This window comes from Rhincodon typus, chromosome 27 (assembly GCF_021869965.1).
Source record: "Rhincodon typus isolate 14 chromosome 27, sRhiTyp1.1, whole genome shotgun sequence".
Lineage (NCBI taxonomy): Eukaryota > Metazoa > Chordata > Chondrichthyes > Orectolobiformes > Rhincodontidae > Rhincodon > Rhincodon typus.
In genome coordinates, this window is record NC_063358.1 from 9,039,821 (window position 1) to 9,062,511 (window position 22,691).

Genomic DNA, 22,691 nt, shown 5'->3' on the forward strand with positions numbered 1-22,691 from the left:
CCTGTATTTTACCTCATGGATCCCTGACCCTACTCTAGCTTCTCTGTATCCTCGTGGGTCCCTGACCCCAATATCTAGATTCTCACCATCTCATGGGTCCTCTGACCCTGTATTTGACTTCCTTGACTCTGCTTTCTATAGGTCCTCAACCCTGTAGCAAATCTGGCTCTTTGGCCTCACGTTACGAGCGCTTGGTTTATGGCCTGATCACTGATTGGCATCCTTCACTCTCTTTCACCCACTTGAAACCTGGCTGTCAAGTGAGACAGTTTCCCTATTATTCAGGCTCAGGCTGGATGTCTGACAATTCAAAGTTGATGGGGTTTGATTTTTAAGGTTATACAAACACTTCTAATCAAAGCCCCACTCAAGGAAGGAAATGTTGCCATGTTTGGACAGTTCAACCAGTTTATGTATTAAAAACACTTTACCAAAGTGCTCTTGTCAGTTTGTAGTTCAACTCAATTTTATTAACAAAATATTTGTTCATAAAAATACCACATGAGCATTTCTGAAATTCCTACACTATTTACTCTGTATCTATCTCAATCGTCTGAGAAGTGATATTACCCATAATGATCCATGTTTTTGTGCTGGGCCAGAACCTCTTTCCTCTCTGGTGTAGGATTGGGTCTCTTCCATGAAGGTGGATCTTGCAGGTCAGGATGGATCTTTTGAAAACAACAAATGCTGGAGATCACGGCAGGTCAGACAGCATTCATGGAGAGAGACCAAGCTAAAGTTTCAAGACTAAATAACTAAATTCAGAGCTGGAAGTGCAGTGTGGGGGGGCAGCATTTATGCTATAGGTTGGGGGGGGTTGATGGTGGGTTGTAGAGTGCTAGGAGAAATAGGATGTTGATTGTTCAGATTAAGTGATGGGAATGTGAGAATGCCAGAACATTGGTGTGTCTAACTGCCAGACATGAAAGAACAGACAGTCCCACTGGGGTGGGGGGATGGAAGAGAGGAAATGGTGTCAGACAATGTAATAAGTAAAGCTAAAAAAAAGGGAAGGTATGGGAGTAGGTTCACAATTTGAAGGTATTGAACTCAATATTTAGTCCAGAAGATTACTGCTGTTCTGTTCACAATCTCAATTACACTTTCCTATCTGGTCCGCATATCCCTTGACTCCCTTGTCAATCAAAAGCCTATGTAGATCAGCCTTGAATAAATTGAATGATCCTACCTCCACTGTTTTCTACACAAGAAAGCAGGATCTTTTTGTTGTTAAACTATGTCCCCTAGTTCTTGTTTACCTCCTGATATCCACCCTATCAAGTTCCCTCAAGATTTTACGTATTTCAATTTGATATCTGTCATAAACTTCCCAGAGTACGGGTTTAACCTCTTCAGCCTTTCTTGACAAGACTAGGGTTGTAACAACCTGGAAGTGTTCAGCAGATGAAGCTGCATCTGTGGATATTGGGAGAGAGGGTGAACATAATAGTGAAACTGAAGAGATGTCTACCTAAAACAGTAACCCTACATTTCGGTCTCCACAAATGCTCCTGGATGTTTCTATTTTTATTTTCAACATCTGTAGTACTTCACTTTTTTGGGATTGCTATAAACTGGTGGTGAGACAGGTGTGGTTTCACAACAAAGGCAAGGAGATTTTCTATCTCTCAGGGTTGGTGACTTTGAAATAGTAGATGTGAAGTCATTGAAAGTTTTTAAGATACAGGTGGAAATATTTGTTAGAAGGAGAATGGGGATAGATGGGATGTGCAATTTGAAGCTCGAATAGATCAGCCATCATCCTCTTAAACGGCAGAGAAAGGGTTTGAGGAGCTGAATGGTCTACTTCTGCCCCTATTTTCGATGTTCGAATGACACAGAGTAGTGGAACTCTAGACACTATTTCATGATTCGGAGAAATTAAAACTTTGGTTATGAGAAGCAAAGCCAATGTAAAAGATGAGAAACTAGAAAGCTGAGGAGAGACAAAAATGAAACTTTGAAGGTTCTATCTTACTTCAAACTTGAATTCAATAATTAAACTTTAAAACTGCATTATGTCAGAGAGAAATAGTATCACAGTAAATCCCAGTTATGGAAATTTCACACCATTGACATCAAACTGAGTCATGACTAAAGTTACAGCTACAAAATTGAACAAAAACCAAACAATTCATCCCACAATTAATGTGTTCTAAGTTAATGAAACAAAATCCACTTTTGGAAAAACAATGTACGTTGAAATAAAGGAACAGAAAAAATTTGCAATCCACCTTAACCCCCAAGCACTAGAAGCCAAATGAGAAAATAGAGAAAATAGTACATTGCACCACCTCCCTGACGTGTTTCAACCTCTGGATAATTTTGCTGGGGGCAAGATCAAACCAGTATTGGTAATCTGCACCAGCAGGACAAATAAATGCCTGCTTGAGGACAAATTGATCCAGCTACCAGGATCATTGGACATTAGCTAACCCTTCTGCTGAGGGCAGAGTCCAGCAGGTACCTGGAACTGACCTCTCTACACCAGGCCAGGCACTTCCTGTGTCTCTTTCCAATCTTGAAGCCATGGGCTCAAAGAAGCATAGCCAGTTGAGTCAGGGACCCCTATCTATAATGATGGCCTGACAGCTGTCACCATTCTTTGTTTTTAACTTTGCTGAATATTCAGAGAGCACCTCCATTTTGAGACACCCTTCCTTTCCTCTGTCTGGATCTGAAGGTCCCACTTCTCCCAAAAGGCCTGCCAGCCAGCTGGCTGACCTGGGGTACAGGCTTTCTGATTGAATCTTCCACCTGAGGAACCATAGTCAATGAACACAAAAATACCAAATAGAGACCGGTGGAATAGATCACTGTCAAGCAATCTGACAACTTGCACAGGACCCAGACACTCTCACTCTGTCCTGAGATCAGAAGGCCACATTTGTACAAAAATGCAGCCATTACTTTTATTTTGCATTGTGTCTGTGCTATCTATGCCTATGTGACGGGCAGTGAATACTTTCTATTGTTTGCTGAAGTCAGTATAAATGTGTTGTAAATTCTGCATCGATCATAGAAAGATTTGATTGGCTACACATAGAGAAGATATTGTCATTTGAAGGGAAACCAAAACGAGGAACCACAAATATATGATAGTCACAATATATCTAGTAGGAAATTCAGGAAAAACCCCTTTACCTAAGGAAAGCAAAGAATGTGAAGCTTGCTCTGATAAAGGTATATTATCATTTCAGGAATTTAGATTTTAAAGGAGAAGTAGATGTGTAGTTTCAGTTCTGCACAAAGCATTTTAGGAAGAGGTCAGAAAGTCATTTGGAGCTACATAATTTCCAAGAAAGCATGTGATTTCAATTACATGCTGACCAAGTTTCCTGTAAGGTTAACTGATAAAGTATTTGCACAGTTAAACTTTTAATACAGGCTGTTAAAACAGACTAGGAGCCACTAGTGATCTGAGTTCAATTCAGAATCAGATTCAACAGAACAGTTTCACTCAACAGAAGGAGTATAGTTTGTGAAGTCTGTGAGAATAATGTAGATGTTTAAGCTCAGAACTGAAATAAAATTTAAGTAATTGGAACTGGAAAGAGGTCTCTAGGCCAACAAATCTAGAAACAGTCAGTTAAATAAATTAACAAAAAGAGTTAAGATAGGAGTATTGGGGTTAAGATACAAGTATCTTGTAAAGGATTGAGTATCTGTAAAGGATACTGTTGGGTAACAGGTTGGAACTTTGCTTTCTTTGCTTTCTATGTTAAGACTTCATAAATTGTCATGTGTATGGTTTTGTTTATTGATTTCTTTTGTGCAATAAAATTGTGTCATTTTATTTTAAAAATTGGCAGCCTGGCATGAATACATTTAGTGACCATCACAGCAACCAACTGCAAAAATTAGACTTATGATCTGTCAAGCCATATTTCACTCTAGGATCTATCTTTTCAAGTATTACCTGAGATCATAGCATTCTAGCTTAAGAATGAAAAACAGCAAATAGTTTGCATACATTTATAGGGAAGCTAGATACGTATATGAGGGAGAATGGTATAGAAGGATATTCTGATAGTTTTAGATGAAAATAAGTAGGAAATGTCAGCATATACCAGTTGAGCTGAATGTCAGTTTCTGTGCTGGACTTCAAGTATATCAATGTAATGTGGCACCTTCAAGACTGACAATTTTTATTTACATTCTTAGAACTCCTCTATATCAATAGATGGAGGGCTACTGATTTAACTTTATACATATGAATATTATAACAATGTTTATTATGAATATAACGTGTTGTGGTTACTCTTCTTCTTCCTCAGTACCTGGCAGAATTTCAGCATCGTCCATCAGTAGGTCATTCACAGAGGATATGGTATTTTTGGAATGGAATGAACCACAGGTGTCTAATGGTATTATCACACAGTATGAGGTAATTATTGTGATAAGTAGCTTGTCAAAATTAGAGCAAAAGATTATTGGTCACATAGATAATAGAACTATTGACCTTTGCAAAGTCAATCAAAGATTCTCGTAATCAGATTCTATCAACAGAACAAATCGCGAATGAATGCTCGGGTGTACGGATGATTTGTGTGCTTCCTTTCCTCTCAGCGTTTCCAGACCACAAATCTCCAGCTGGCATCCAAATTCTGTCCAATCCTTAGAAGCAGAGCCATTATAGTAACCATGGTAACAGCATTTTAGTTTTGCTCTTTCACTATAGGCCTGGGCATCTCTATATAATAGTACAGCTATGATCAGCAGTTTGTTGAAATGATGCAATGTAGACCTGAAGACAGATGTTCACAATAGTTGTGACAAAATACTGTTTGTTTGATGCCTCACTAAGTGAGAATGTTTGATGCATGTTCATTTTGTTACAAACACCACCACTGAACATCACTCAGGTTTCACCAAATACATGTTACCCACACTGGGTTGGCCGTTAGTTTCTTCCTTAAGCCAGAAGAGTAGACATTTCAATCTTTCTTGTAGTGGTTGTAATGGAGTAAGCCAGGTGGACCTCATAGAATATGAGTTCCCTGATTGGGGCTGTTAAACTGATCTAATCAGGGAGCCCTGGCTGACAGATATAAACAGGGGTGTCAGATGTTCTGCACACTCTGAAAGCTGGCTCTGTAGAAGCTGCACCAGTGTCAAGGACTCTCCACATGTAAACAAAGGGTAACTTGATTAAGGGATACCAGACTCTATGAAATTATTTCACTTCTCTCTTTCCATATTTCCTCATACCTCTCCCTTTCTGTTTTTCTCTCTCAGGCCACAAACTTCTGATATTGTGTTGCAGACTTCTGACCTTTCACTGCAATCACCAGCAAACAGCATTGGTGGCAGATACACATTGAGAATATTCCCTAATTGTACAATGGAAATGGTGCATAACTTAAAGCAGTAGTTTGGTAAATCTTCAACCATCAGTGAGCTAGTTTGGTATTCACACTGACTGATTTATATAAGCTGAAATCAGGTTACAGAACATTATATGCCATACTAATGAGTTTGTATATGTATCTTTCATCTATTAAGTATAGTTTTCTAACTGCACATTATACAAATTTAAGGACTGAAGGAATTTTATTAACCTGTTTCTTAACAACTTAGTTTATGTTTTTATTACTCAACAATGCTAAGATTCATTGTAATGAAAAGAGAAAGTGCGAGAGAAGCTCAGCAGGTCTGGTAGCATCTGTGGTAAGAGAAAAAGAGTTAATGTTTCAAGTCTGATATGATTCCTCTTCAGAACTGAAAGAAGCTGGAAAATATCGACTTTTATTTTGTTGACAGAGGGGGAGGAGGAGCAAGTGGAACAGAAGTTGAGGGTGCCAAGAGCAAAAGACAAAGGGAGTGCAGAAAGTACACAAAAGATACATAGTATAAATAAGTATAAATTTGTTAGTCGTGAAATGGAGAAAATGGATCCACTCTGCTGAGAGTAAAGCCATCTGTCCTGAAGAAAGGTAATACCTAAAATGTTGACTGCTCCTTTCCTCCAGATGCTGCCAGCCTGCTGTGTTCTTCCAGGCACAAACAATACATGGTTGGGGCAGAGGGGTCATAGTCCTATACAATTGGAAGACAGAGGTCACACTCTGAAGTTAAACTCAACATTGAGTCTAAGGGACTGAAGCAGAAAATGAGGTATCGTTCCTCCAGCTTGCCTTGAGCTTCAGTGGAACACTGTAATTGCCTGGATGGAAGTAATAGTATGGAAGCATATGGTTTATTGAAATGGAAGCAACTGGAAGGTTAGGGTCAGTTTTACAGATAGAGCAATGATGTTCTCCAAAGTGCTCATCTAGTCTGTGTTTAGTCTTGCCAATGCAAACGAGACTGCATTGTTAACAGCAAATATGGTAGACTAGATTGATAGAGGTCCATGTAAAATGCTGCTTCACCTGGAATGCATTTGAGGCCTTGGACAGTGAGGAGACATGAGGTGAAAGAGCAAATGTTACACCTTCTGCAATTGCATTGGAGTTGCCAGGTGGGGTGATTATAGGAATGGTGGAGCAGTGAACCAGGGTGTTGTGGAGGGAATAGTCTTGGTGGAGCACCGAAAGACAGCAGAGGTAGATATGTTTGGTGGTAGTATCTTGCTGGAGGTGGTGAAAATGGCGGAGGATGGTCAGAGACCAATGGGATGGAAAGTAAGTGCTATTGTACTGAGAGGGAAAGGAAAGGGTATTGGAAGAAATCCTTAGTTGAGAAAAAAAGGAGGACATGTTGGAGGTGCCCCAGAGCAATGGGGAGAGAGGATCTAGTAGAATGAATGGAGCCATTACAGAAAGCAGGGTGTGAGGATGTAAGTCAAGCCAACTTTGGGTGTCAGTGGAGTTTTTGGTGGATATTTGTGGACAGCCTATCCTCAGAAATGGAAACAGTAGGACTGGAACAAGGAGTGTTCCACAAACTCAACAAAGAGACAGGCATAACTTCGACTCAGGCACATACCCATGGGCACACTTGAAGAAAGTGAGATGAGTTAAAGGAAAAATTGTTCAAAAGTGAGAATGAGCTCAGCCAGGTGAGAATGATCTCAGCCAGGTGAAGAAGTGGGGTGGTGGATGAGGACTGTTCAGATCTCTTTTCAGGGAAGAAGTAGAGAGTCGTCAGACCATCTGATGGGGAATAGATGTGAGGAGGTAGTTCGGGCCAAGAAACTGAAAATTGTGGAACCAGCATAAAGCATCAGAAGAGCAACAAATATAAGTGTGAAGAGACAGAACAAGAAGGAATAACGTCAAGATAGGAAGAAATAAGTTCCTTTTTGGAGAGGGATTTTAAAGAGGAGTCTGAGTAGCACAAATCAATCTTTACTCAGAGCTCCTTACTAACACAAAGTGGGAGAGGTCTCCAGGACACTCTACCTTTCCCAGTAAAGTACAGGATATTTATACATACCATGGTACAATGGTTACATGCAACATTGACATCAGTGTTTGCCACATCCCCTCTGACCTACTCATCTAGTCCTGTGAATACATGATCAATGATGGACACCTTCATGGTCAACCCTAGGTTCTCCCATCATCTTGTGATGTTTGCCAGACCCCCTATCACCTTTCCTTAGTCTTTTACAATACATCTTATTGACTACATTTTCAACACTGACTGTTATGTCTCTTTCCAGACATTTGCTAGCTGCTAGTTGGTACCCTTATCAAGGTTCTCCAAGGATGTTTATTGAAACCATCCTCTGCGTCCAAGGCTGACTGCCTACAGAAATCTAATTACAATTTCCAGCGTCTAATACATTAAACTACTATTATTGTATGAATGTATGTGTCCACACTAATATGTAATTATAATTATTTAAAAGTCCTCATCTAAGGTAGGTCAAGCTTTCTCCTCCTATTTCATAAAAAATCGGAAAGTCAGGTAGTTTCCATCTGAGCTGCCTTATCAGATTCTTACTGTCTGCATTCTAGTCCCATCTTACTAAGACTCAGAGGCATTTTGATGTCTGTCTGTGAAGGCCATGATTTGAGCTATATGAAATGCTACGTCAGCTACAGTTTTCTTTGATCATCTGTGTCAGTTTTAAAAAAAAACACAAGCAGCCATTTTGTCAAATTTAGCCATGGTCAGCTACAACAGTCCTGTTAGTGAATTTTGGAAAGGAGGTATAAGTGTAGGATTGGAGTCTGAAGTGGGAGTTGTGGAGAGGAACTCACCAGAGAAGGCGAGGTCAGTGACAGTCCTGAAAGCAGTAGCTAGATATTCAGTCGTGGGGTCATAATCCGGAGAGATAAGAGGAAGTCTCTGAGAATTGGTTCTCATCCTCTGCCAGTTATATATTGGCATACCAGATAATACCACCCTTATCAGCAGGTTTGATACCAAAGCCAGGGCTAGACCTGAGAGAACATAGTGCAGCAAATTCAGAGGGATACAGATTAGAGTGAGTGAGAGGAGCAGTGAAATTAAGGCAAAAACATTAAGTGCTGGAGAAACTCAGCCTGGCAGCACCTGTAGAGACAAAAAACAGAATTAATGTTTAGAGTCCAGTGACCCTTATAGATTCAAATTCATAGATTCACACAGTGTAGAAAAGGCCCTTCGGCCCATTGAGTCAGCACCAGCGTAACCACCACTATAAGTGCATCAATCCCAATTTCTTGCACTTGTCCCATATCCTTGAATGTTATGACATTTGAAGTACTCATTCAAATATTTTTTAAAGGTTGTAAGATTTCCAGCTGCCACTACCTTCCCAGGCAGTGCATTCCACATTCCCACCACACTGTGACTGAAAAGGTTTCTTCCCAAGTATAGTCTGAATCTCCTTCCCCATACCCTAAAACTATGCCCTCTCATGATTGACCTATCAACCAAGGGGAACAGCTGATACCCCTGACAATCTTGTACACAACAATCCTGTCCCCCCTCAGTCTTCTCTGCTGTAAAGAAAACAATCCAAGCCTATCTAGTCTTTCCTTATAACTCAATATATCCATTCCAGGCAAAATCCCTGTGAGCCTGCTCTGTACCCCATCTAGTGCTATTGCATCCTTCCTGTTGTGAAGTGACCAGAACTACACACAGTACTCCAGCTGTGGCCTGACCGATGCTCTGTACGACTCCAGCATTACCCCTAGGATCTTATTCTCCATGCCACGACTGATGAAGGCACGTGTCCCATAATATGCATACTTAATTAACAATCCTATTCATGTGTTCTGCTGATTTCAGGGATCCGTGAATAATTATCCCAAGATCCAAAGTACATCACCTCACACTTATCAAAGTTAAATACCATCTGCCATTGGTCTGCCCATCTGACCAACCCACTTATATCTTCCTGTAACCTACAACCATCTTCTTTGCTATTAACCACTCTACCAATTTTGATTTCACCTGAAAATTTGTTTAACAGTCCTCTCACATTTTCATCTATGTCATTTAGCTATATAACAAACAATGAGAGTCCCTGTACTGATCCTTGTGGTACACCGTTAGACACTGGCCTCCGGTCACTTAAACAGTGTTCTACCACTACCTTTTGTGTCCTATTACTAAGCCAGTTTCTGATCCATCTCGCCAAGTTTCCCTAAATTCCATGTGCTTTAATCTTCTCCATCAGTCTCCCATGTGGGACCATCAAAAGCTTTGCTAAAATCCAAATAAACTATATCAACTGAACTTCTCTCATCCACACCCTTGATCACATTTCAAAAAATTCTAATAAATTTGTTAGGCCTGACCTCCTTCTGTCAAAGCTGTGCTGACTATCTCTGATTAACCCATACCTTTCCAAGTGGATATTAATTCGTTCTTTCAGAATTTTCTCCAATAGTTTCACTACCGCTGACTTGACACTCACCAGTCTGTAATTTCCTGGCTCATCTCTACCACCCCTCTTAAAAAGTGGAACTATATTAGCTGTCATCTAGTCATCTGGCACTTACCCTGTGGCCAGAGAGGAATTAAAACTTTTTGTCAGAGCCCCTGCAATTTCCTGCCTCACTTCCCACAGCAGCCTGGGATGCAATTCAGCGAGGCCAACACACAGGCTCACTGATTAGCACTGCTGCACCAGGGTCCTGGGTTTGATTCCAGCCTCAGGCGACTGTGTGAAATTTACATATTTTCCCTGTGTCTGCATGGGCTTCCTCCCATAGTCTAAGGATGTGCAGGTTTTGTAGATTTACCATGTTAAATTGCCCATGGTGTCCAGGGATGTGCAGGTTGGATGGATTAGCCTTGGGAAATGAAGGGTTACAGAGATAGGGTAGGTGCTGGGTCTGGGTGGAATGCTTATCAGAGGGTTGGTGTGAACTCAATGGGTTGAATGGCCTGCTTCCACACTGTAGGGATTCTGTAATCATCTTTTTTATCGTAATAATTGACTCCTTAATTAATAGTGCTACACCACCATCCTTTTTACACCCTCCTCTGTCTTGCCTAAAGATCCTATACCCAGGAATGTTGAGTTGTGGGTCCAGCCCTTCCCTCAACCATGGTTCTGCGATGGCAGCAATATCATATTATTATTATCATGTGTCAATCCATGCCATTAATTCATCACTCTTACCTGTAACACTCCTAGCATTAAAGACCATCCAGTCTTGCCTTACTCTCATGACACTCAACATAGCTGAACTCACTATGACTTGGTTCTTTGTTTGTAGCACCATGTGTCTCTGTTTCATCGATATTATGTGTCCCCTTCCTCTGCCAGACTCCTTCTAACAGTGCTGGCAGACCTACCTGCAAGGATTTTGGTCCCTTGTGGTTCAGGTGCAGACCATCCTGTTTGTACATGTCCCACATTCTCCAAAATCGGTCCCAGTGAGCCAGAAATCTAAAACCCTCCCTCTTGGACCAACTGTTGTGCCATGCATTCATCTGTCCTATTATCCTATTGGATAATATTGGACCAGGAATAATCCAGAGATTACAACCATTGAGGTCCAGGGAGGCAACACACCATCCTGGTGTCATGTCTTCGGCCGCAGAAACACATGCCTGCTCCCCTGACTAAAGAATCCCCTGTCACGATTGCTCTTCCTTTATTCTTCCTCGTCTCCTGTACAGTCAAACCGCTTGTCTGCCAGGAGCTTGGCTCTGACTACATTTCTCCAAGGTACCAGCACCTTCATCAGCTTCCAAACTGATTAGTGAGTGGGTTGGTGAGAATGTTCTGACAAAGGGTCATTGGAGTTGAAACCTTAACTTGTTCTTCTCTTTACAGTAGCTGCCAGGCCTGCTGAGTTTCTCACATGCTTTTATTTTTTTTACCATGTTCAGAAGTGTTCTTACACACAATTGAATTTTTTTCCATCACCAGATCACCTTTGTTTATCTTTTTCATCTATTAACCACCACCAGTAAATCACCTATGTTTTCCAATTGATTTATTTATATACAAAGCCTATTAAGGGGTGATGCAAGTCATCAAAGGTGAGGGAGAGTTAGGGAGAGGAGAAGGAGCCTAAATCAAATTGGAGCTCGAAAGGGTGTCCAGCACTTCCTGTTTTTGTTTCAGATATCCAGAACACGCAGCTCTTTGTTTTTATATTAGAGAAATTAAGACAGCAGATGTCATATCAACAGTTCTCAATGAAGATATCAAGTGCTTGTAAAAGGCTAGATAGAGAAATCCGGATGGATGTGATGTGTTGGAGATGGGTGAAAGGGTCTGCAGGGCAGGGAATGGACTCCTGTCCAAAGAAGTAGTCACAGAGGAGAAGGCAATGGAAGAAGACTTCAATGTCACGCTCTGCCCAAATTTCATTGAGGTGGGGTTGTAAAGGGATGAAACTAAGTCCTTTGCTAAACATGGATTGTTCAGCATCATGAAGGGAAAGGTCCATAGGTACAGTGAATACATGGCAAGAGATGAAATTAAAAGGAGGATGGAGTTGGAGGGAAAGGGAGGGGAGAGATAAATTAGGAGATATTGGTCCTGTGAGTTTTTTGGAGCTTGCATTCCTTAACACCTGAAAAGGATTAAAGCACCAAATGTTAAAACATCAAATGAGGTGAAAAGTGAAATGGAAGTAGGGACCAGAACAGCATTGAGGTAGTGTGAAGCGGTGCTGTTGAAGAGGGACCAGAACAGCATTGAGGTAGTGTGAAGCAGTGCTGATGAAGAGACAGGTTGAGAATGTGCATGCGGTGGTGCATGGCAATGAGTAAGGATCTTGGGATGCAGCGGGAACAGCTGTGTGAGGAGCATTGTATGTCAGGAAGATACCAATAATTTGGGTGGATTCTGAACATGAAGGACTCTATTGGAATTTGTGCAGTGTAATGTAGAGCTGGGAACAGTCACTAAGGAATTAAATATAGACGTGAACTGGGTTTTGGCAAACACTTTATTGAACACTAGAAGGGAAATTAAATGAAATGAAGTTGAACAAGCCGAAAGGCTAAAACAGAAATATGACCAGAGAAAAGAGCAAAACTTCTTCGAGGTGGGTATACCTGGAAGAAGAGTGGATATGAATTAATAAGTTAAATGAAAGCAACTTCTACAGATGCTTAATATTTGAAATATAAAGAGAAAATGCTGTGACAGGGTGGAGGGCAGGCGAGATTAAATGGCAAAAGTTCACAAAAGCTAAAGGAGTGGCAATATGCATGGTAAAATAAAACTAAAGGTGTGCCTAGAAGAGATGTAAATAGCTGGACAGCAAGTAGCCAAATGAGATTTTAAAGAGATTAAGAAAGAAACAAGAGAAAGAGTCTGAACTCGACATTTAGTTCAACAATTTTAGATCATAATCTCTGCTCCCATGTTTTTCATGTTTGCTGGTTCACTTTTTCTATTATGTTCTTCAATAGAGTTCAAAAGCTAAGAAGCTATGAAACATTGGCTTGACCTCAACTGATACTTTAGGAATGAATGAATTTCAATAATTACAGAAAAAAATCTCAGTTAATGGGGTTCTAAAGATAAGAGGCTTTGGCTATTTAGTTAATGTGGAGAGGCTGGAGTTGTTCTCCTTCGAGAAGAATGGGGAGGATAAGACAGCAGTATTCAAAATCATGTGCAGACTTGACAAAGTGCATAGTGAGTATCTATTCCCCTTGATGAAAGGAGTGAGAACTAGGAAACAGAGATTTAAAGTGATTGGCAAAAGAAACACCGATGATTTCAAGAAAAAGCTTTCATATTACAAGTGATTAGGTTCTCGAATGTGTCTCCTGATGCTTTGATGATCACAGATCAATCATGGCTTTCAAAAGGGAATTTCACAAGCACCTAAAGAGAAAAGAAAATTGCAGGGTCATGGGGAAAAGGCGTGCAAACGGAATGAGACTAGCTAAATCGCTGTTGTGGAAAACAGATACAGACATGACAGGCAGAATGGCCTCATGATGTAACCATTGCACAATTTAATCATTTTGGATGCTATGAGTTGAACAGGTGTACAATGAAACATGAAAAATGATAAATTATAAAGCACAACTATTTCTATGTGTCTAGTTGTTAAAATAATGTTTTCTGTTCATCAGGTAAGCTATCAATGCACCGAATCCTCTGACCCAGCAGTGATTGCACGCTGTCCAAAGAAAACTCTCTTGAAACCCAGGAATGAGACCAACCACAAGTTTAAGAATTTGGAACCGGGCACCACTTATCGTTTCTCAATTAGGGCATCCACTGTCAAAGGATTTGGCTTGAGAATATTCGCTATGATCACCACAAACATAAAAGGTAAGAGGTCCAATGTGGTGACTGCAGTAATGACCCATAAAAATTTATAATAAAGCTCTATAATATATTATTGTTGGCAACTTGGATTCTAAAGAAGAAGTAAAAGTGTTTTTGGTCTTCAGTTCTGTAACAGTGATTTCGTCTAATGATCAGAAACTCTTCTTTTTTGCTGCAGGTCAAAACAACATTTTCAAAAACTTGTGAGCTAAATGATTAAACAGGCTACCTGCTGAGATCATTGCTGAATTTTTTTCAGTAAGTTGAGCTTTTATGACAGAGAAAGAGAGGCTACAGGCCAAAAGCAATTTAGAAGAAAAGATCCATAGTAGCAGAAATGCTGTTTAGCAGTCCAAAGCACTCAAAGTAGCTGGAGAAATCCCTGACTTTTTTTCTTAGAGTTCATAAAGAGAATTCAATGGGTCAGCCTATGCCTTTGTGACCTGGGGAGAAGCAGAGAGAATCACATTTGATGGAAGTGCAGAAATTCACAAAAAGGTGAACTTGCACGCACAACAGTTAAGTAAGAAATTTAAAAGTGAAGATAGTGATGAATGTTTATAAAGGAAATTTCAGAGGAAAATGGGTTGAATCTTTCTTTTTGCTGTTTATAAAAAGATCTTTTCAAATTATCATATATATATAGGTTTGCATTCTTACTTTTGCTGTAATAAACTTGTGTTATTTTGTTAAAGGACCATTAGTAACTTTCTTGTGAATATTGAATTGAATTAGCTTTATTGTCACGTGTTCAAATGAGTACAGTGAAAAGTTTGCAGTCGCCACATTACAGCACCATCCTGGATTCAAAGGTACCTACGTACAGGTACTTAAGATCAAATTCTTAGGAAACAAAAAAAATTGGTAAAGAAATAAATAGTTCAGCATTATAGGTCATAAGAATGAGTTAGAAACATCAAGAAGTAAAATGTTCAGAATATCAGTCTTTCTGACCCAGTCCATGCAGGCACCTGGGCTTAAGGGAGATCTCGCCGCCACCTCTGCCAGACCCAACAACATAGGAGTCACCCCACTTTAGGCACCATCTTTTTGTCACTGGGCCCACTGCACTGACACTGCTGACCCCACACTCAGCCCACAACCAAGATTCCCTGGCTCCGATGCTAAGCCAGGCCGCCGCCGGGCCATGAGTCCCATTTCAGCTGCAAATGTCACCTCGCCGGCGCCGCCATCTTGAAGAGTCTGCTCCCGCCCCAACTTATTGGAAGAATTTTGCTGCTGCTGCTGCTGGCCCTGAACACCAGGCGAATGGCCTCACTGCTGCTGCCACTGGCCTAGAACGCCGGGAGAATATTCATTCAACCAAATGACCATATCTGAAAGTATACGGCATTGGTCCTTGGCCCAGTCAAGGCAGAGAGGCAGGGGCTCTGTTAGGACTCTACTACTGTAAGTCACAGGCACAGTCAATAAACAATGGGCTTGATATGGTCAGTTATCTGCATGGGCTGCTCACAGTCAGGAGTCAGTCTGTGTGATGAAAGTACAGGGAGTGAGCAATGGTCAGTCCTGTAGGGCCAGAACCAGCAGTCAAGGGTCTGGTCCATTTTGTCAAGAAACTGCTCATCCAAACTGGTCAGAAGTCTGGGGTGGATACATTCTATAATCAGTGCATCGATCGTTGAGGTAGTTGCAAGAGGGGCCTATAGGACAACTGAGGGGTCACTGCCTAAAGGAGTGGGACTGTCAAGGATGTAGGGGGAAGAACAGAGGCTTGTGTAAAGGTGGGGACAAGGATGGTGATGAGGTACACACATGATCTATGAGAGGATAGGAGGGACAGCGTTAGTTGGCATGATAGGCTGCAGGAGGGGGTGTTATTGGCTGTGACCACTTATAGTGATTACAGCAAGGTCAGCCAACTGGACCTCATAGAATTTGAGTTCCCTGATTGGGGCTGTTAACCTAGTTGAATCGGGGAGACGTGGCTGACAGATAAAATAGATGAGTGTCAGGTACTCTGGTAAGACAGTATAAAGTCAATGACTGTTCACGTGCAAATAAAGGGTGACTTGGTGATGGAATACCAGCCTTTGTGGAGTTATTTCAATAATGATGGGAGTAAAGCAAGAACCTGAAGAAACTTGCTCGTAACAGTTGTCTTTGAGTTGGGGTAAGCCTTCCTGACATCATGCCTTTGGGAAGCTTGACTCGTTCGACACTGCCGTCAAGGACTGGGCCCAGTATATGGAAAGAATGTTTTTTTTCAGGCCAAATGACGTTATAGCAGGCAAAAATTCATGAGTAATTCCCTTGACAGCATATGGAGCTACACCTTTTTCTGTCATTAGGGGCCTGAGTCACCAGATGCTGAAACTTTTCAAGACTTGACAGAAATAGTTAAGGAATATTATGACCCCAACTTCTAATTCTGAGATGCTATCACTTCTAGTCAGCAAATAAAGAACCAGGGGATTCTGTATCAGGATTTTTGCCTCAGTTAAGATGATGGACAGAAGCCTGTCATTTGGCTTAACCCTTAATGAGATGATTAGAGGCTATCTGGTAGGTATGTGGGAATAATGATGTAACTATGCAAAAATGCCTACTAGCTAAAGCTCAGTTGGACTTCAAACAGACACTCCAACTGGCTTTATTGTTGGAAACAGCAGTAAGTGGAGCATGTGAGTTGTAGGGTATTCCAATCGAAGTGGACATCCTGGCTGGCTAACAATATTGATGAGAAAATAAGGAAGAAAAAGAAGGCATATGATGCATGCTGGAATAATAATAGCAGAAGAAATCAGGAAGAGTTTCTCAAATGCAGGAGAAAGATTAAGCCTTAAATAAGCAAGGTTAATAGGAAGCATGAGGAAAGAATGGCAGGCTGCTCTAAAACAAAGTAAGTTGTTCTGCAAATACATTAATAGTAAAAGATTAGTGAAGGATAGAGTGGGACCCATTAGTAACAAGCATGGTAAGTTGCTCACTGAAGCAAAGGGTATTCCAGAGATACTAAATGAGCACTTTACTTCTGTCTTTACCAATTTCAAGGATGGTGACAATCGCCCAGTTGAAAATGTGGGTGTTGAGCAACTGAACAGTGTAGTGATAGATAAAGAAGTAGTAAAAAAGCTGGCAGCACTCCATGTAGAGAAGTTACCAGGCCCAGATGGCTTGCATGCTAGAATGCCGAGAGAGGTAAGGGAGCAAATTGCAGAGCTGATGACAGAAATTTTCCAGGCTGTCTGAAGACAGGATCAGTCCCAATGGACTGGAGGATTGCCATTGTTTAAGAAGGGGCCCAAGGATAACTCAGGAAACTACAGACCTGTTATCTTCACAACAATAGTGGGAAAACTGATGGAGGCTATAATATATGATGAGATTTATTTATTTGTTTTTAAAAATTCATTCACTTGAGGGAGGTGGGCGTCACTGGCTGGCCAGCTCTTATACCCTTCCCAGTTATCCTTAACGAAGTGGTGGTGAGCTGCCTTCTGCAACTGTGGAAGTCCTCCTGCTGTAGGTTAACTTACAATGCCATTAGGGAGGAAATGCCAGGATTTTGATCCAGCAGCAGTGAAGGAATGGTGATATATTTCCAAGTCAAGATGATGAGTAGCTAAAAGGGGAGTTTGCAACTGGTGGTCTTCCCACGTATCTGCTGTCCTTCTATATGGAATTGGTTCTGGGTTTGGAAGATGCCTTCTAAGGATCTTTAATGAATTTCTGCAGTGAATCTTGTAGATACTACACACTGCAGAAGAGAGTCAGTGGTGGTGGGAATGGATGTGTGTGGTTGTAGTACCAACCAAGAGGACTGCTTTGTCCTGGATGGTGTCAAGCTTCTAGAGTGTTGTTGGAGCTACACCCATCCAGGCAAGTGAGGAGTATTCCATTATACTCCTGACTTGTGGTGGTCAGGTTTTGGGGAGTCAGGAGGTGAGTTACTCACTCACAATATTCTGAGCTTCCGACCAGCTCTTGTCACCACTGTGTCTATGTGACAAGTCCAGTTGAATTTCAGGTTAATGATAATGGGGGATTAAGTGATAGTAACAGTATTGAATGTCAAGGGATAGTGGTTAGGTTGTCTCTTGGAGATGGTCATTGTCTGGTACTTGTGCAGTACGAATGCTGCTTGGCACCTGTCAGCCCAAGCCTGAATATTATCCACATGTTGTTGCATTTGAACATGGACTGCTTCACTACCTGATGAGTCATGAATGATACTGAATATTTTGCAATCATTGGTGAACATCCCTCCTTCTGACCTTATGATGGATGAAAGGTTATTGATAAAGCATTGATAAAGAAGATGGTCAGATAACTGACCTTCAACAACCATAACCATCTTCCTATCTGTCAGATATGACTCCAAACAGTGGAGAATTTGTCCTATGATACCCATTGATTTGAAGTCTGCTAGGGTGCCTTCATGTCACACTCGGTCAAATGCACCCTTGATATCAAAGGCTGTCACTCTCACCTCACCATTAGAATATAGGTCTTTTGCCTATGTTTGAACCAAAGCTGTAATGACGTCAGAGCAGTGTGGCCCTGGTGGAACCTAAATGCGGCATTAGTGAGCAGGTTATTACTAAGCATGTCCTGCTTAATAGCACCATTGATGATACCTTCCACTACTTTACTGAAAATGCAGCAAGATCTGGTAATTGGCGAGGTTAAATTTGTCCTTTTTTTGTGTACAGGATATACCTGGCAATTTTCCACATTGTCAGGTAGATGCCTGTTTTGTATCTGTACTGGAATACCTTGACTAGGGAAGTGGCACAATTTCGACCTCAAGTCTTCTGTACTATTGCCAGAACATTGTCAGGGACCATAGTCTTTGCAGCATCCAGTGCTCTTTCTGAATATTTGATTTTTTTGAACTGTTTTCTGAATATTTGATTTTGATTTTATTATTACGTGTATTTTACAGTAAGATTACAATAAAATACAGTGAACAGCTTTCATTTGTCACCACAAAACGGTGCCGTTTTGAATACTTTAAGAATAAGGAAGAAAAAGAAAGATATAGCTTAAAGAGAGCCTATCAGTCCTGAGCCAGCTCAACGATACCTGCACCTGACCCAAACAACATTGAAGTCGCGGATCCTCAGGAACCATCTTTGCTGCTAGTCCGATATTTCTTCGCCACCACCTCGCTGTTGCTTATGCCAGACCAACCAACATAAGAGTCGCATTTCCCGTCTCTGGGCCCACCTAATCAATGTTGGCATGATGCCCTTCCACTGCTACCAGCACCAGACCCAACAAACAACAAAGTTGCCAATCCTCAGGTGCCACTTTTGCCGCTGGACCTACCTTGCTGACATCGTCTCTGCCAATGTAGCAGCCACCGATTTCCTGTGCTTACTCCCAGAAAAGTAAATAGGGGCTCAGTCTCCTCCACGCTTGACAAGCGCGAGGTCCACACCCTGGGCCCGCTCAAGGTCCATGTGCTGAGCTCTCACTGCTGCTGATGCCATCCAAGCTCAAGACAAGGTAAATAAGTTTTAAAAAAATGAAAAGAAAAATAGTTGGAGCGAGTGAGCTCCAGCACAGGAACCCTACTCCACCACCATCTTGGACTGGAATACCACGTGGAATGAATTGAATTGGTTGAAGACTGGCATGTGTAATGCTAGGCACCACTGAGATGGATCACCCACTCAGCACTTCTGGCAGAAGATTGCTGTGAAAGCTTCAGCCTTTTGCACTGATATGTTGGGCTCTTCCATCATTGAGGATGGGGATACTTGTACAGCTCCCTTCTCCTGTGAGTTGTTTAATTGTCCACCATCATTCACGACTGGATGTAGCAGGTCTGCAGAGGATAGTTCTTATTGTTGATTGTGGGCTTTCTTAGCTCTGTCTATCACTTGCTGCTTATGCTGTTTGGCACGCAAGTAGTCCTGTTTTGTAACTTCATCAGATTGACACCTCATTTTCAGATGTGTGTCTGGTGCTGCTCCTGGTGTGCTCTCCTGCACTCTACATTGAACAATTGACTTGATGTTATTGGATGATTGGGGGATATGGCAGGCCAGAGATAAAGAAGCCATCGAACAACGCTGGGGGGAGCACTTCAGAGACCTCCTCAGGCAGGGCTTTGTTGTCGATCAAAGCGTCCTTAAACACATCCCACAGCTCGCTACATGTCACGAGCTGAGCAAAACCCCAGCCCTGCATGAAGTAGAGACAGCCATCCGCCAGCTGGAGCAGATGGTATCTCCACTGAAAAATTGAAGTGTGGAGGCAAAGAGCCTCTGCTGCAGTTACACACCCTTGTCTGCCTTATCTGGAAGGAGGAGAGCATCCCGGGAGATCTCTGAGATGCCACAGTTGTGAGCATTTTCAAAAAAAGGAACAGTCCAACTGCTGTAACTGTAGGGGAATCTCCCTGCTGTCAACCATTGAAGGTCCTCCTAAACCCATCTCCTCCCTGTGGCTGAGGAACCCCTTCTGGAATCACAGTGTGGCTTTTGGCCACAGATGGTCATAATGGACAGGATTTTAACCACACGACAACTGCAGGAGAAATGCAGAGAATTGAACATATCCCTGTACATAGCCTTCTTTGACATTACAAAGGCCTGTGACGCAGTCAATCGGGAAGCATTATGAAGCATCCTTCTCTGCTTTGGTTGCTCCATGAAGTTTGTCATCATCCTTCACCTGCGCCACGATGACATGAAAATCACGGTAATAACAAATGGCTCCACCACTGACCCATTCTCCATTCAGACTGATGTCAAGCAGGGCTGTGTGATTGCCTCAACACTGTTCTTGATCTATCTCACTGTGATGCTTCACCTCCCCACCAACACATTCCCCGCTTGAGTGGAGCTAACATACAGAACCAATGGGAAATTATTCAACCTCTGTTGCATTCAAGCCAAAACCAAAGTCACCCTAACCAGTATCATTGAGCAGCAGTATACAGATGATGCTTGTATATCTGCAAAATCAGAGGACAAACTCCAGACCTTTACAGAGGCATATGAGAGCATGGTTCTCACCCTGAACATCTGCAAGATGAATGTCCTCCACCAGCCTGGCCTGGCATTGTGAAGCGAACCCGTGATCATCAAAGTCCACGGGGAGGCCTTAAAGAACATTGACCACTTCCAATACCTCGAGAATGTCCTGTCAGCCAAAGCAGCTTTTGACAAAGAGATCCAGTACCACCTCCAGTGTGCTACCTAAGGAAAAGGGTGTTCGAGGACAACAACATCAGATCCAACACCAAGCTCATGGTTTACAGAGCTGTGGTGCTTCCCGCCCTCCTATTGGCTCTGAGACATGGACAGTCTACGGCTGACACCTCAAGGCACTGGAGCAGTACCACCAACGCTGCCTTCACAAGGTCCTGCAAATCTGCTGGGAAGAAAGAAGCGCCAATATCAGCGTCCTCAAACGGGGCAACATCCCCAGCATCGAGGCACTGACCACCCTTGATCATCCATGATGGACTGGGCATGTTGTCCTCACCTCCGACTCAAGACTCCCTAAGCAGATGCTCTACTCTCAGCTTCAAAACAGCAGGTGAGCCCCAGGTGGACAGAGGAAGTACTTCAGTGATTCCCTCAAGGCCTCACTGGTGAAGAGCAACATTCCCACAGATACCTAGAAGTTATTGGCCCAAGACCATCCAAAGTTAAGGAGCAGCATCCGGGACGGCATTGGGCACCACGGGACTTGTCATTGGGGTAAAGCAGAAGCCATGCAATAATAGCGTACTGCCACCAATGCCCCACCCATTCCCATGACCACCTTCTGCCCCAAGTATAACAGAGCCTGCGGTAGCCGCACCAATCTGAACAGCCACTTATAGACTCACCCTGAGAGTGAAAGAGAATCATCCTCAGCTGCGAGGGACCACCAATGATGATGATGATGATGATGATGACATGGCTGTGGGTCTGGAGTCACATGTAGGTCAGACAAGTTGAGAATGCCAGATTTCCTTCCCTGAAGGCCATTAGTGAGCCAGATGGGTTTTTCCTGACACTCGACAATGGTCCTGTGGTCATCAAATTCTTAATTGCATATATTTTTATTGAATTCAAATTCCACCATCTATTGTGGTGGGATTCGAACCCGGATCCCAGAACATTAGTTGAGTTTCTGGATGAAAGTCAAGTAATAATACCAGTAGGATATCACCTCCCTTGCTGGGATAAAATAAATATACACTTAGAGAAAAATAAGTTAATACTAGACAGTCAACATAGCTTTGCCAAGGACAGACCATGTCTGACAAATATAATTGACTTCTTTGATGAGATGACACTGGCAGTGAATCAAGGTACTGCTGTGGATGTTGTCTCCTTGGACTTTAAGAAAGTATTTGAATTGATGCAACATGGCAGGTTGGTTAGCAAATTAGAAATGTTTGGGATTGATGGATCCTTGGCAGCATGGATTTGAAATTGGCTAAAATGTAGGAAACAGAGGGTAGGAATAGATGGCATTTCTCAGATTGGAGACATGTTGAAAGTGATGTTCCCCAAGGATCAGTGTTTGGGCCCTTGCTTTATCTGATTTATATAAACAATTTGAAGTGAATGTGGACGGAAAAAGCTCTAATTTGCAAATGATACTACATTGGGGAGCACAGTGAATTGTGAGGACCATGCTGAGTAAGTGCAGAAAGACATTGACAAGTTGGCCAAATGGGCTGACACTGGCCGATCAATTTCAATGCAGAGAAATGTGAGGTAATGCATTTTGGTAGAAGAAACAGGTGAGACAACACAGACTCAGTGGTACAAGTTCGAGGAGACGTACAGGAGCAGAGAGACCTCAGCGTTCAAGTCAGTAATTATCAAGTCAGTAATTAAGGTGGCCACGCAAGTTGGAACAGTTGTTAAGAAGGCTTATAGAATCCGTGTGTTCGTAAATCGGGACATAGTGTATAAAAGCAAGAAAATAATACTACACCTCTACAAATCATTGGTCAGATCACATTTGGAGTATTGTGTTCAGTTCTGGGCACTTTATTTAAGGAAGGAAGTTAAAGCCCTGGAGAAAGTGGAAAGGAGATTTACTGGAATGATATCAGTATGAGGGA

General features: G+C 42.0%; 1 protein-coding gene across 1 annotated transcript in view; it reads left to right on the plus strand.

Moving 5' to 3' along the window:
- LOC109924299 (receptor-type tyrosine-protein phosphatase U-like) overlaps positions 1-22,691 on the plus strand; it is a 289,829-nt gene that overhangs the window by 103,144 nt on the left and 163,994 nt on the right. The window contains exons 7-8 of the mRNA XM_048612922.1: positions 4,281-4,390; positions 13,447-13,648. Coding sequence (XP_048468879.1) covers positions 4,281-4,390; positions 13,447-13,648 — 312 coding nt within the window. The remainder of the gene's footprint in view (positions 1-4,280; positions 4,391-13,446; positions 13,649-22,691) is intronic.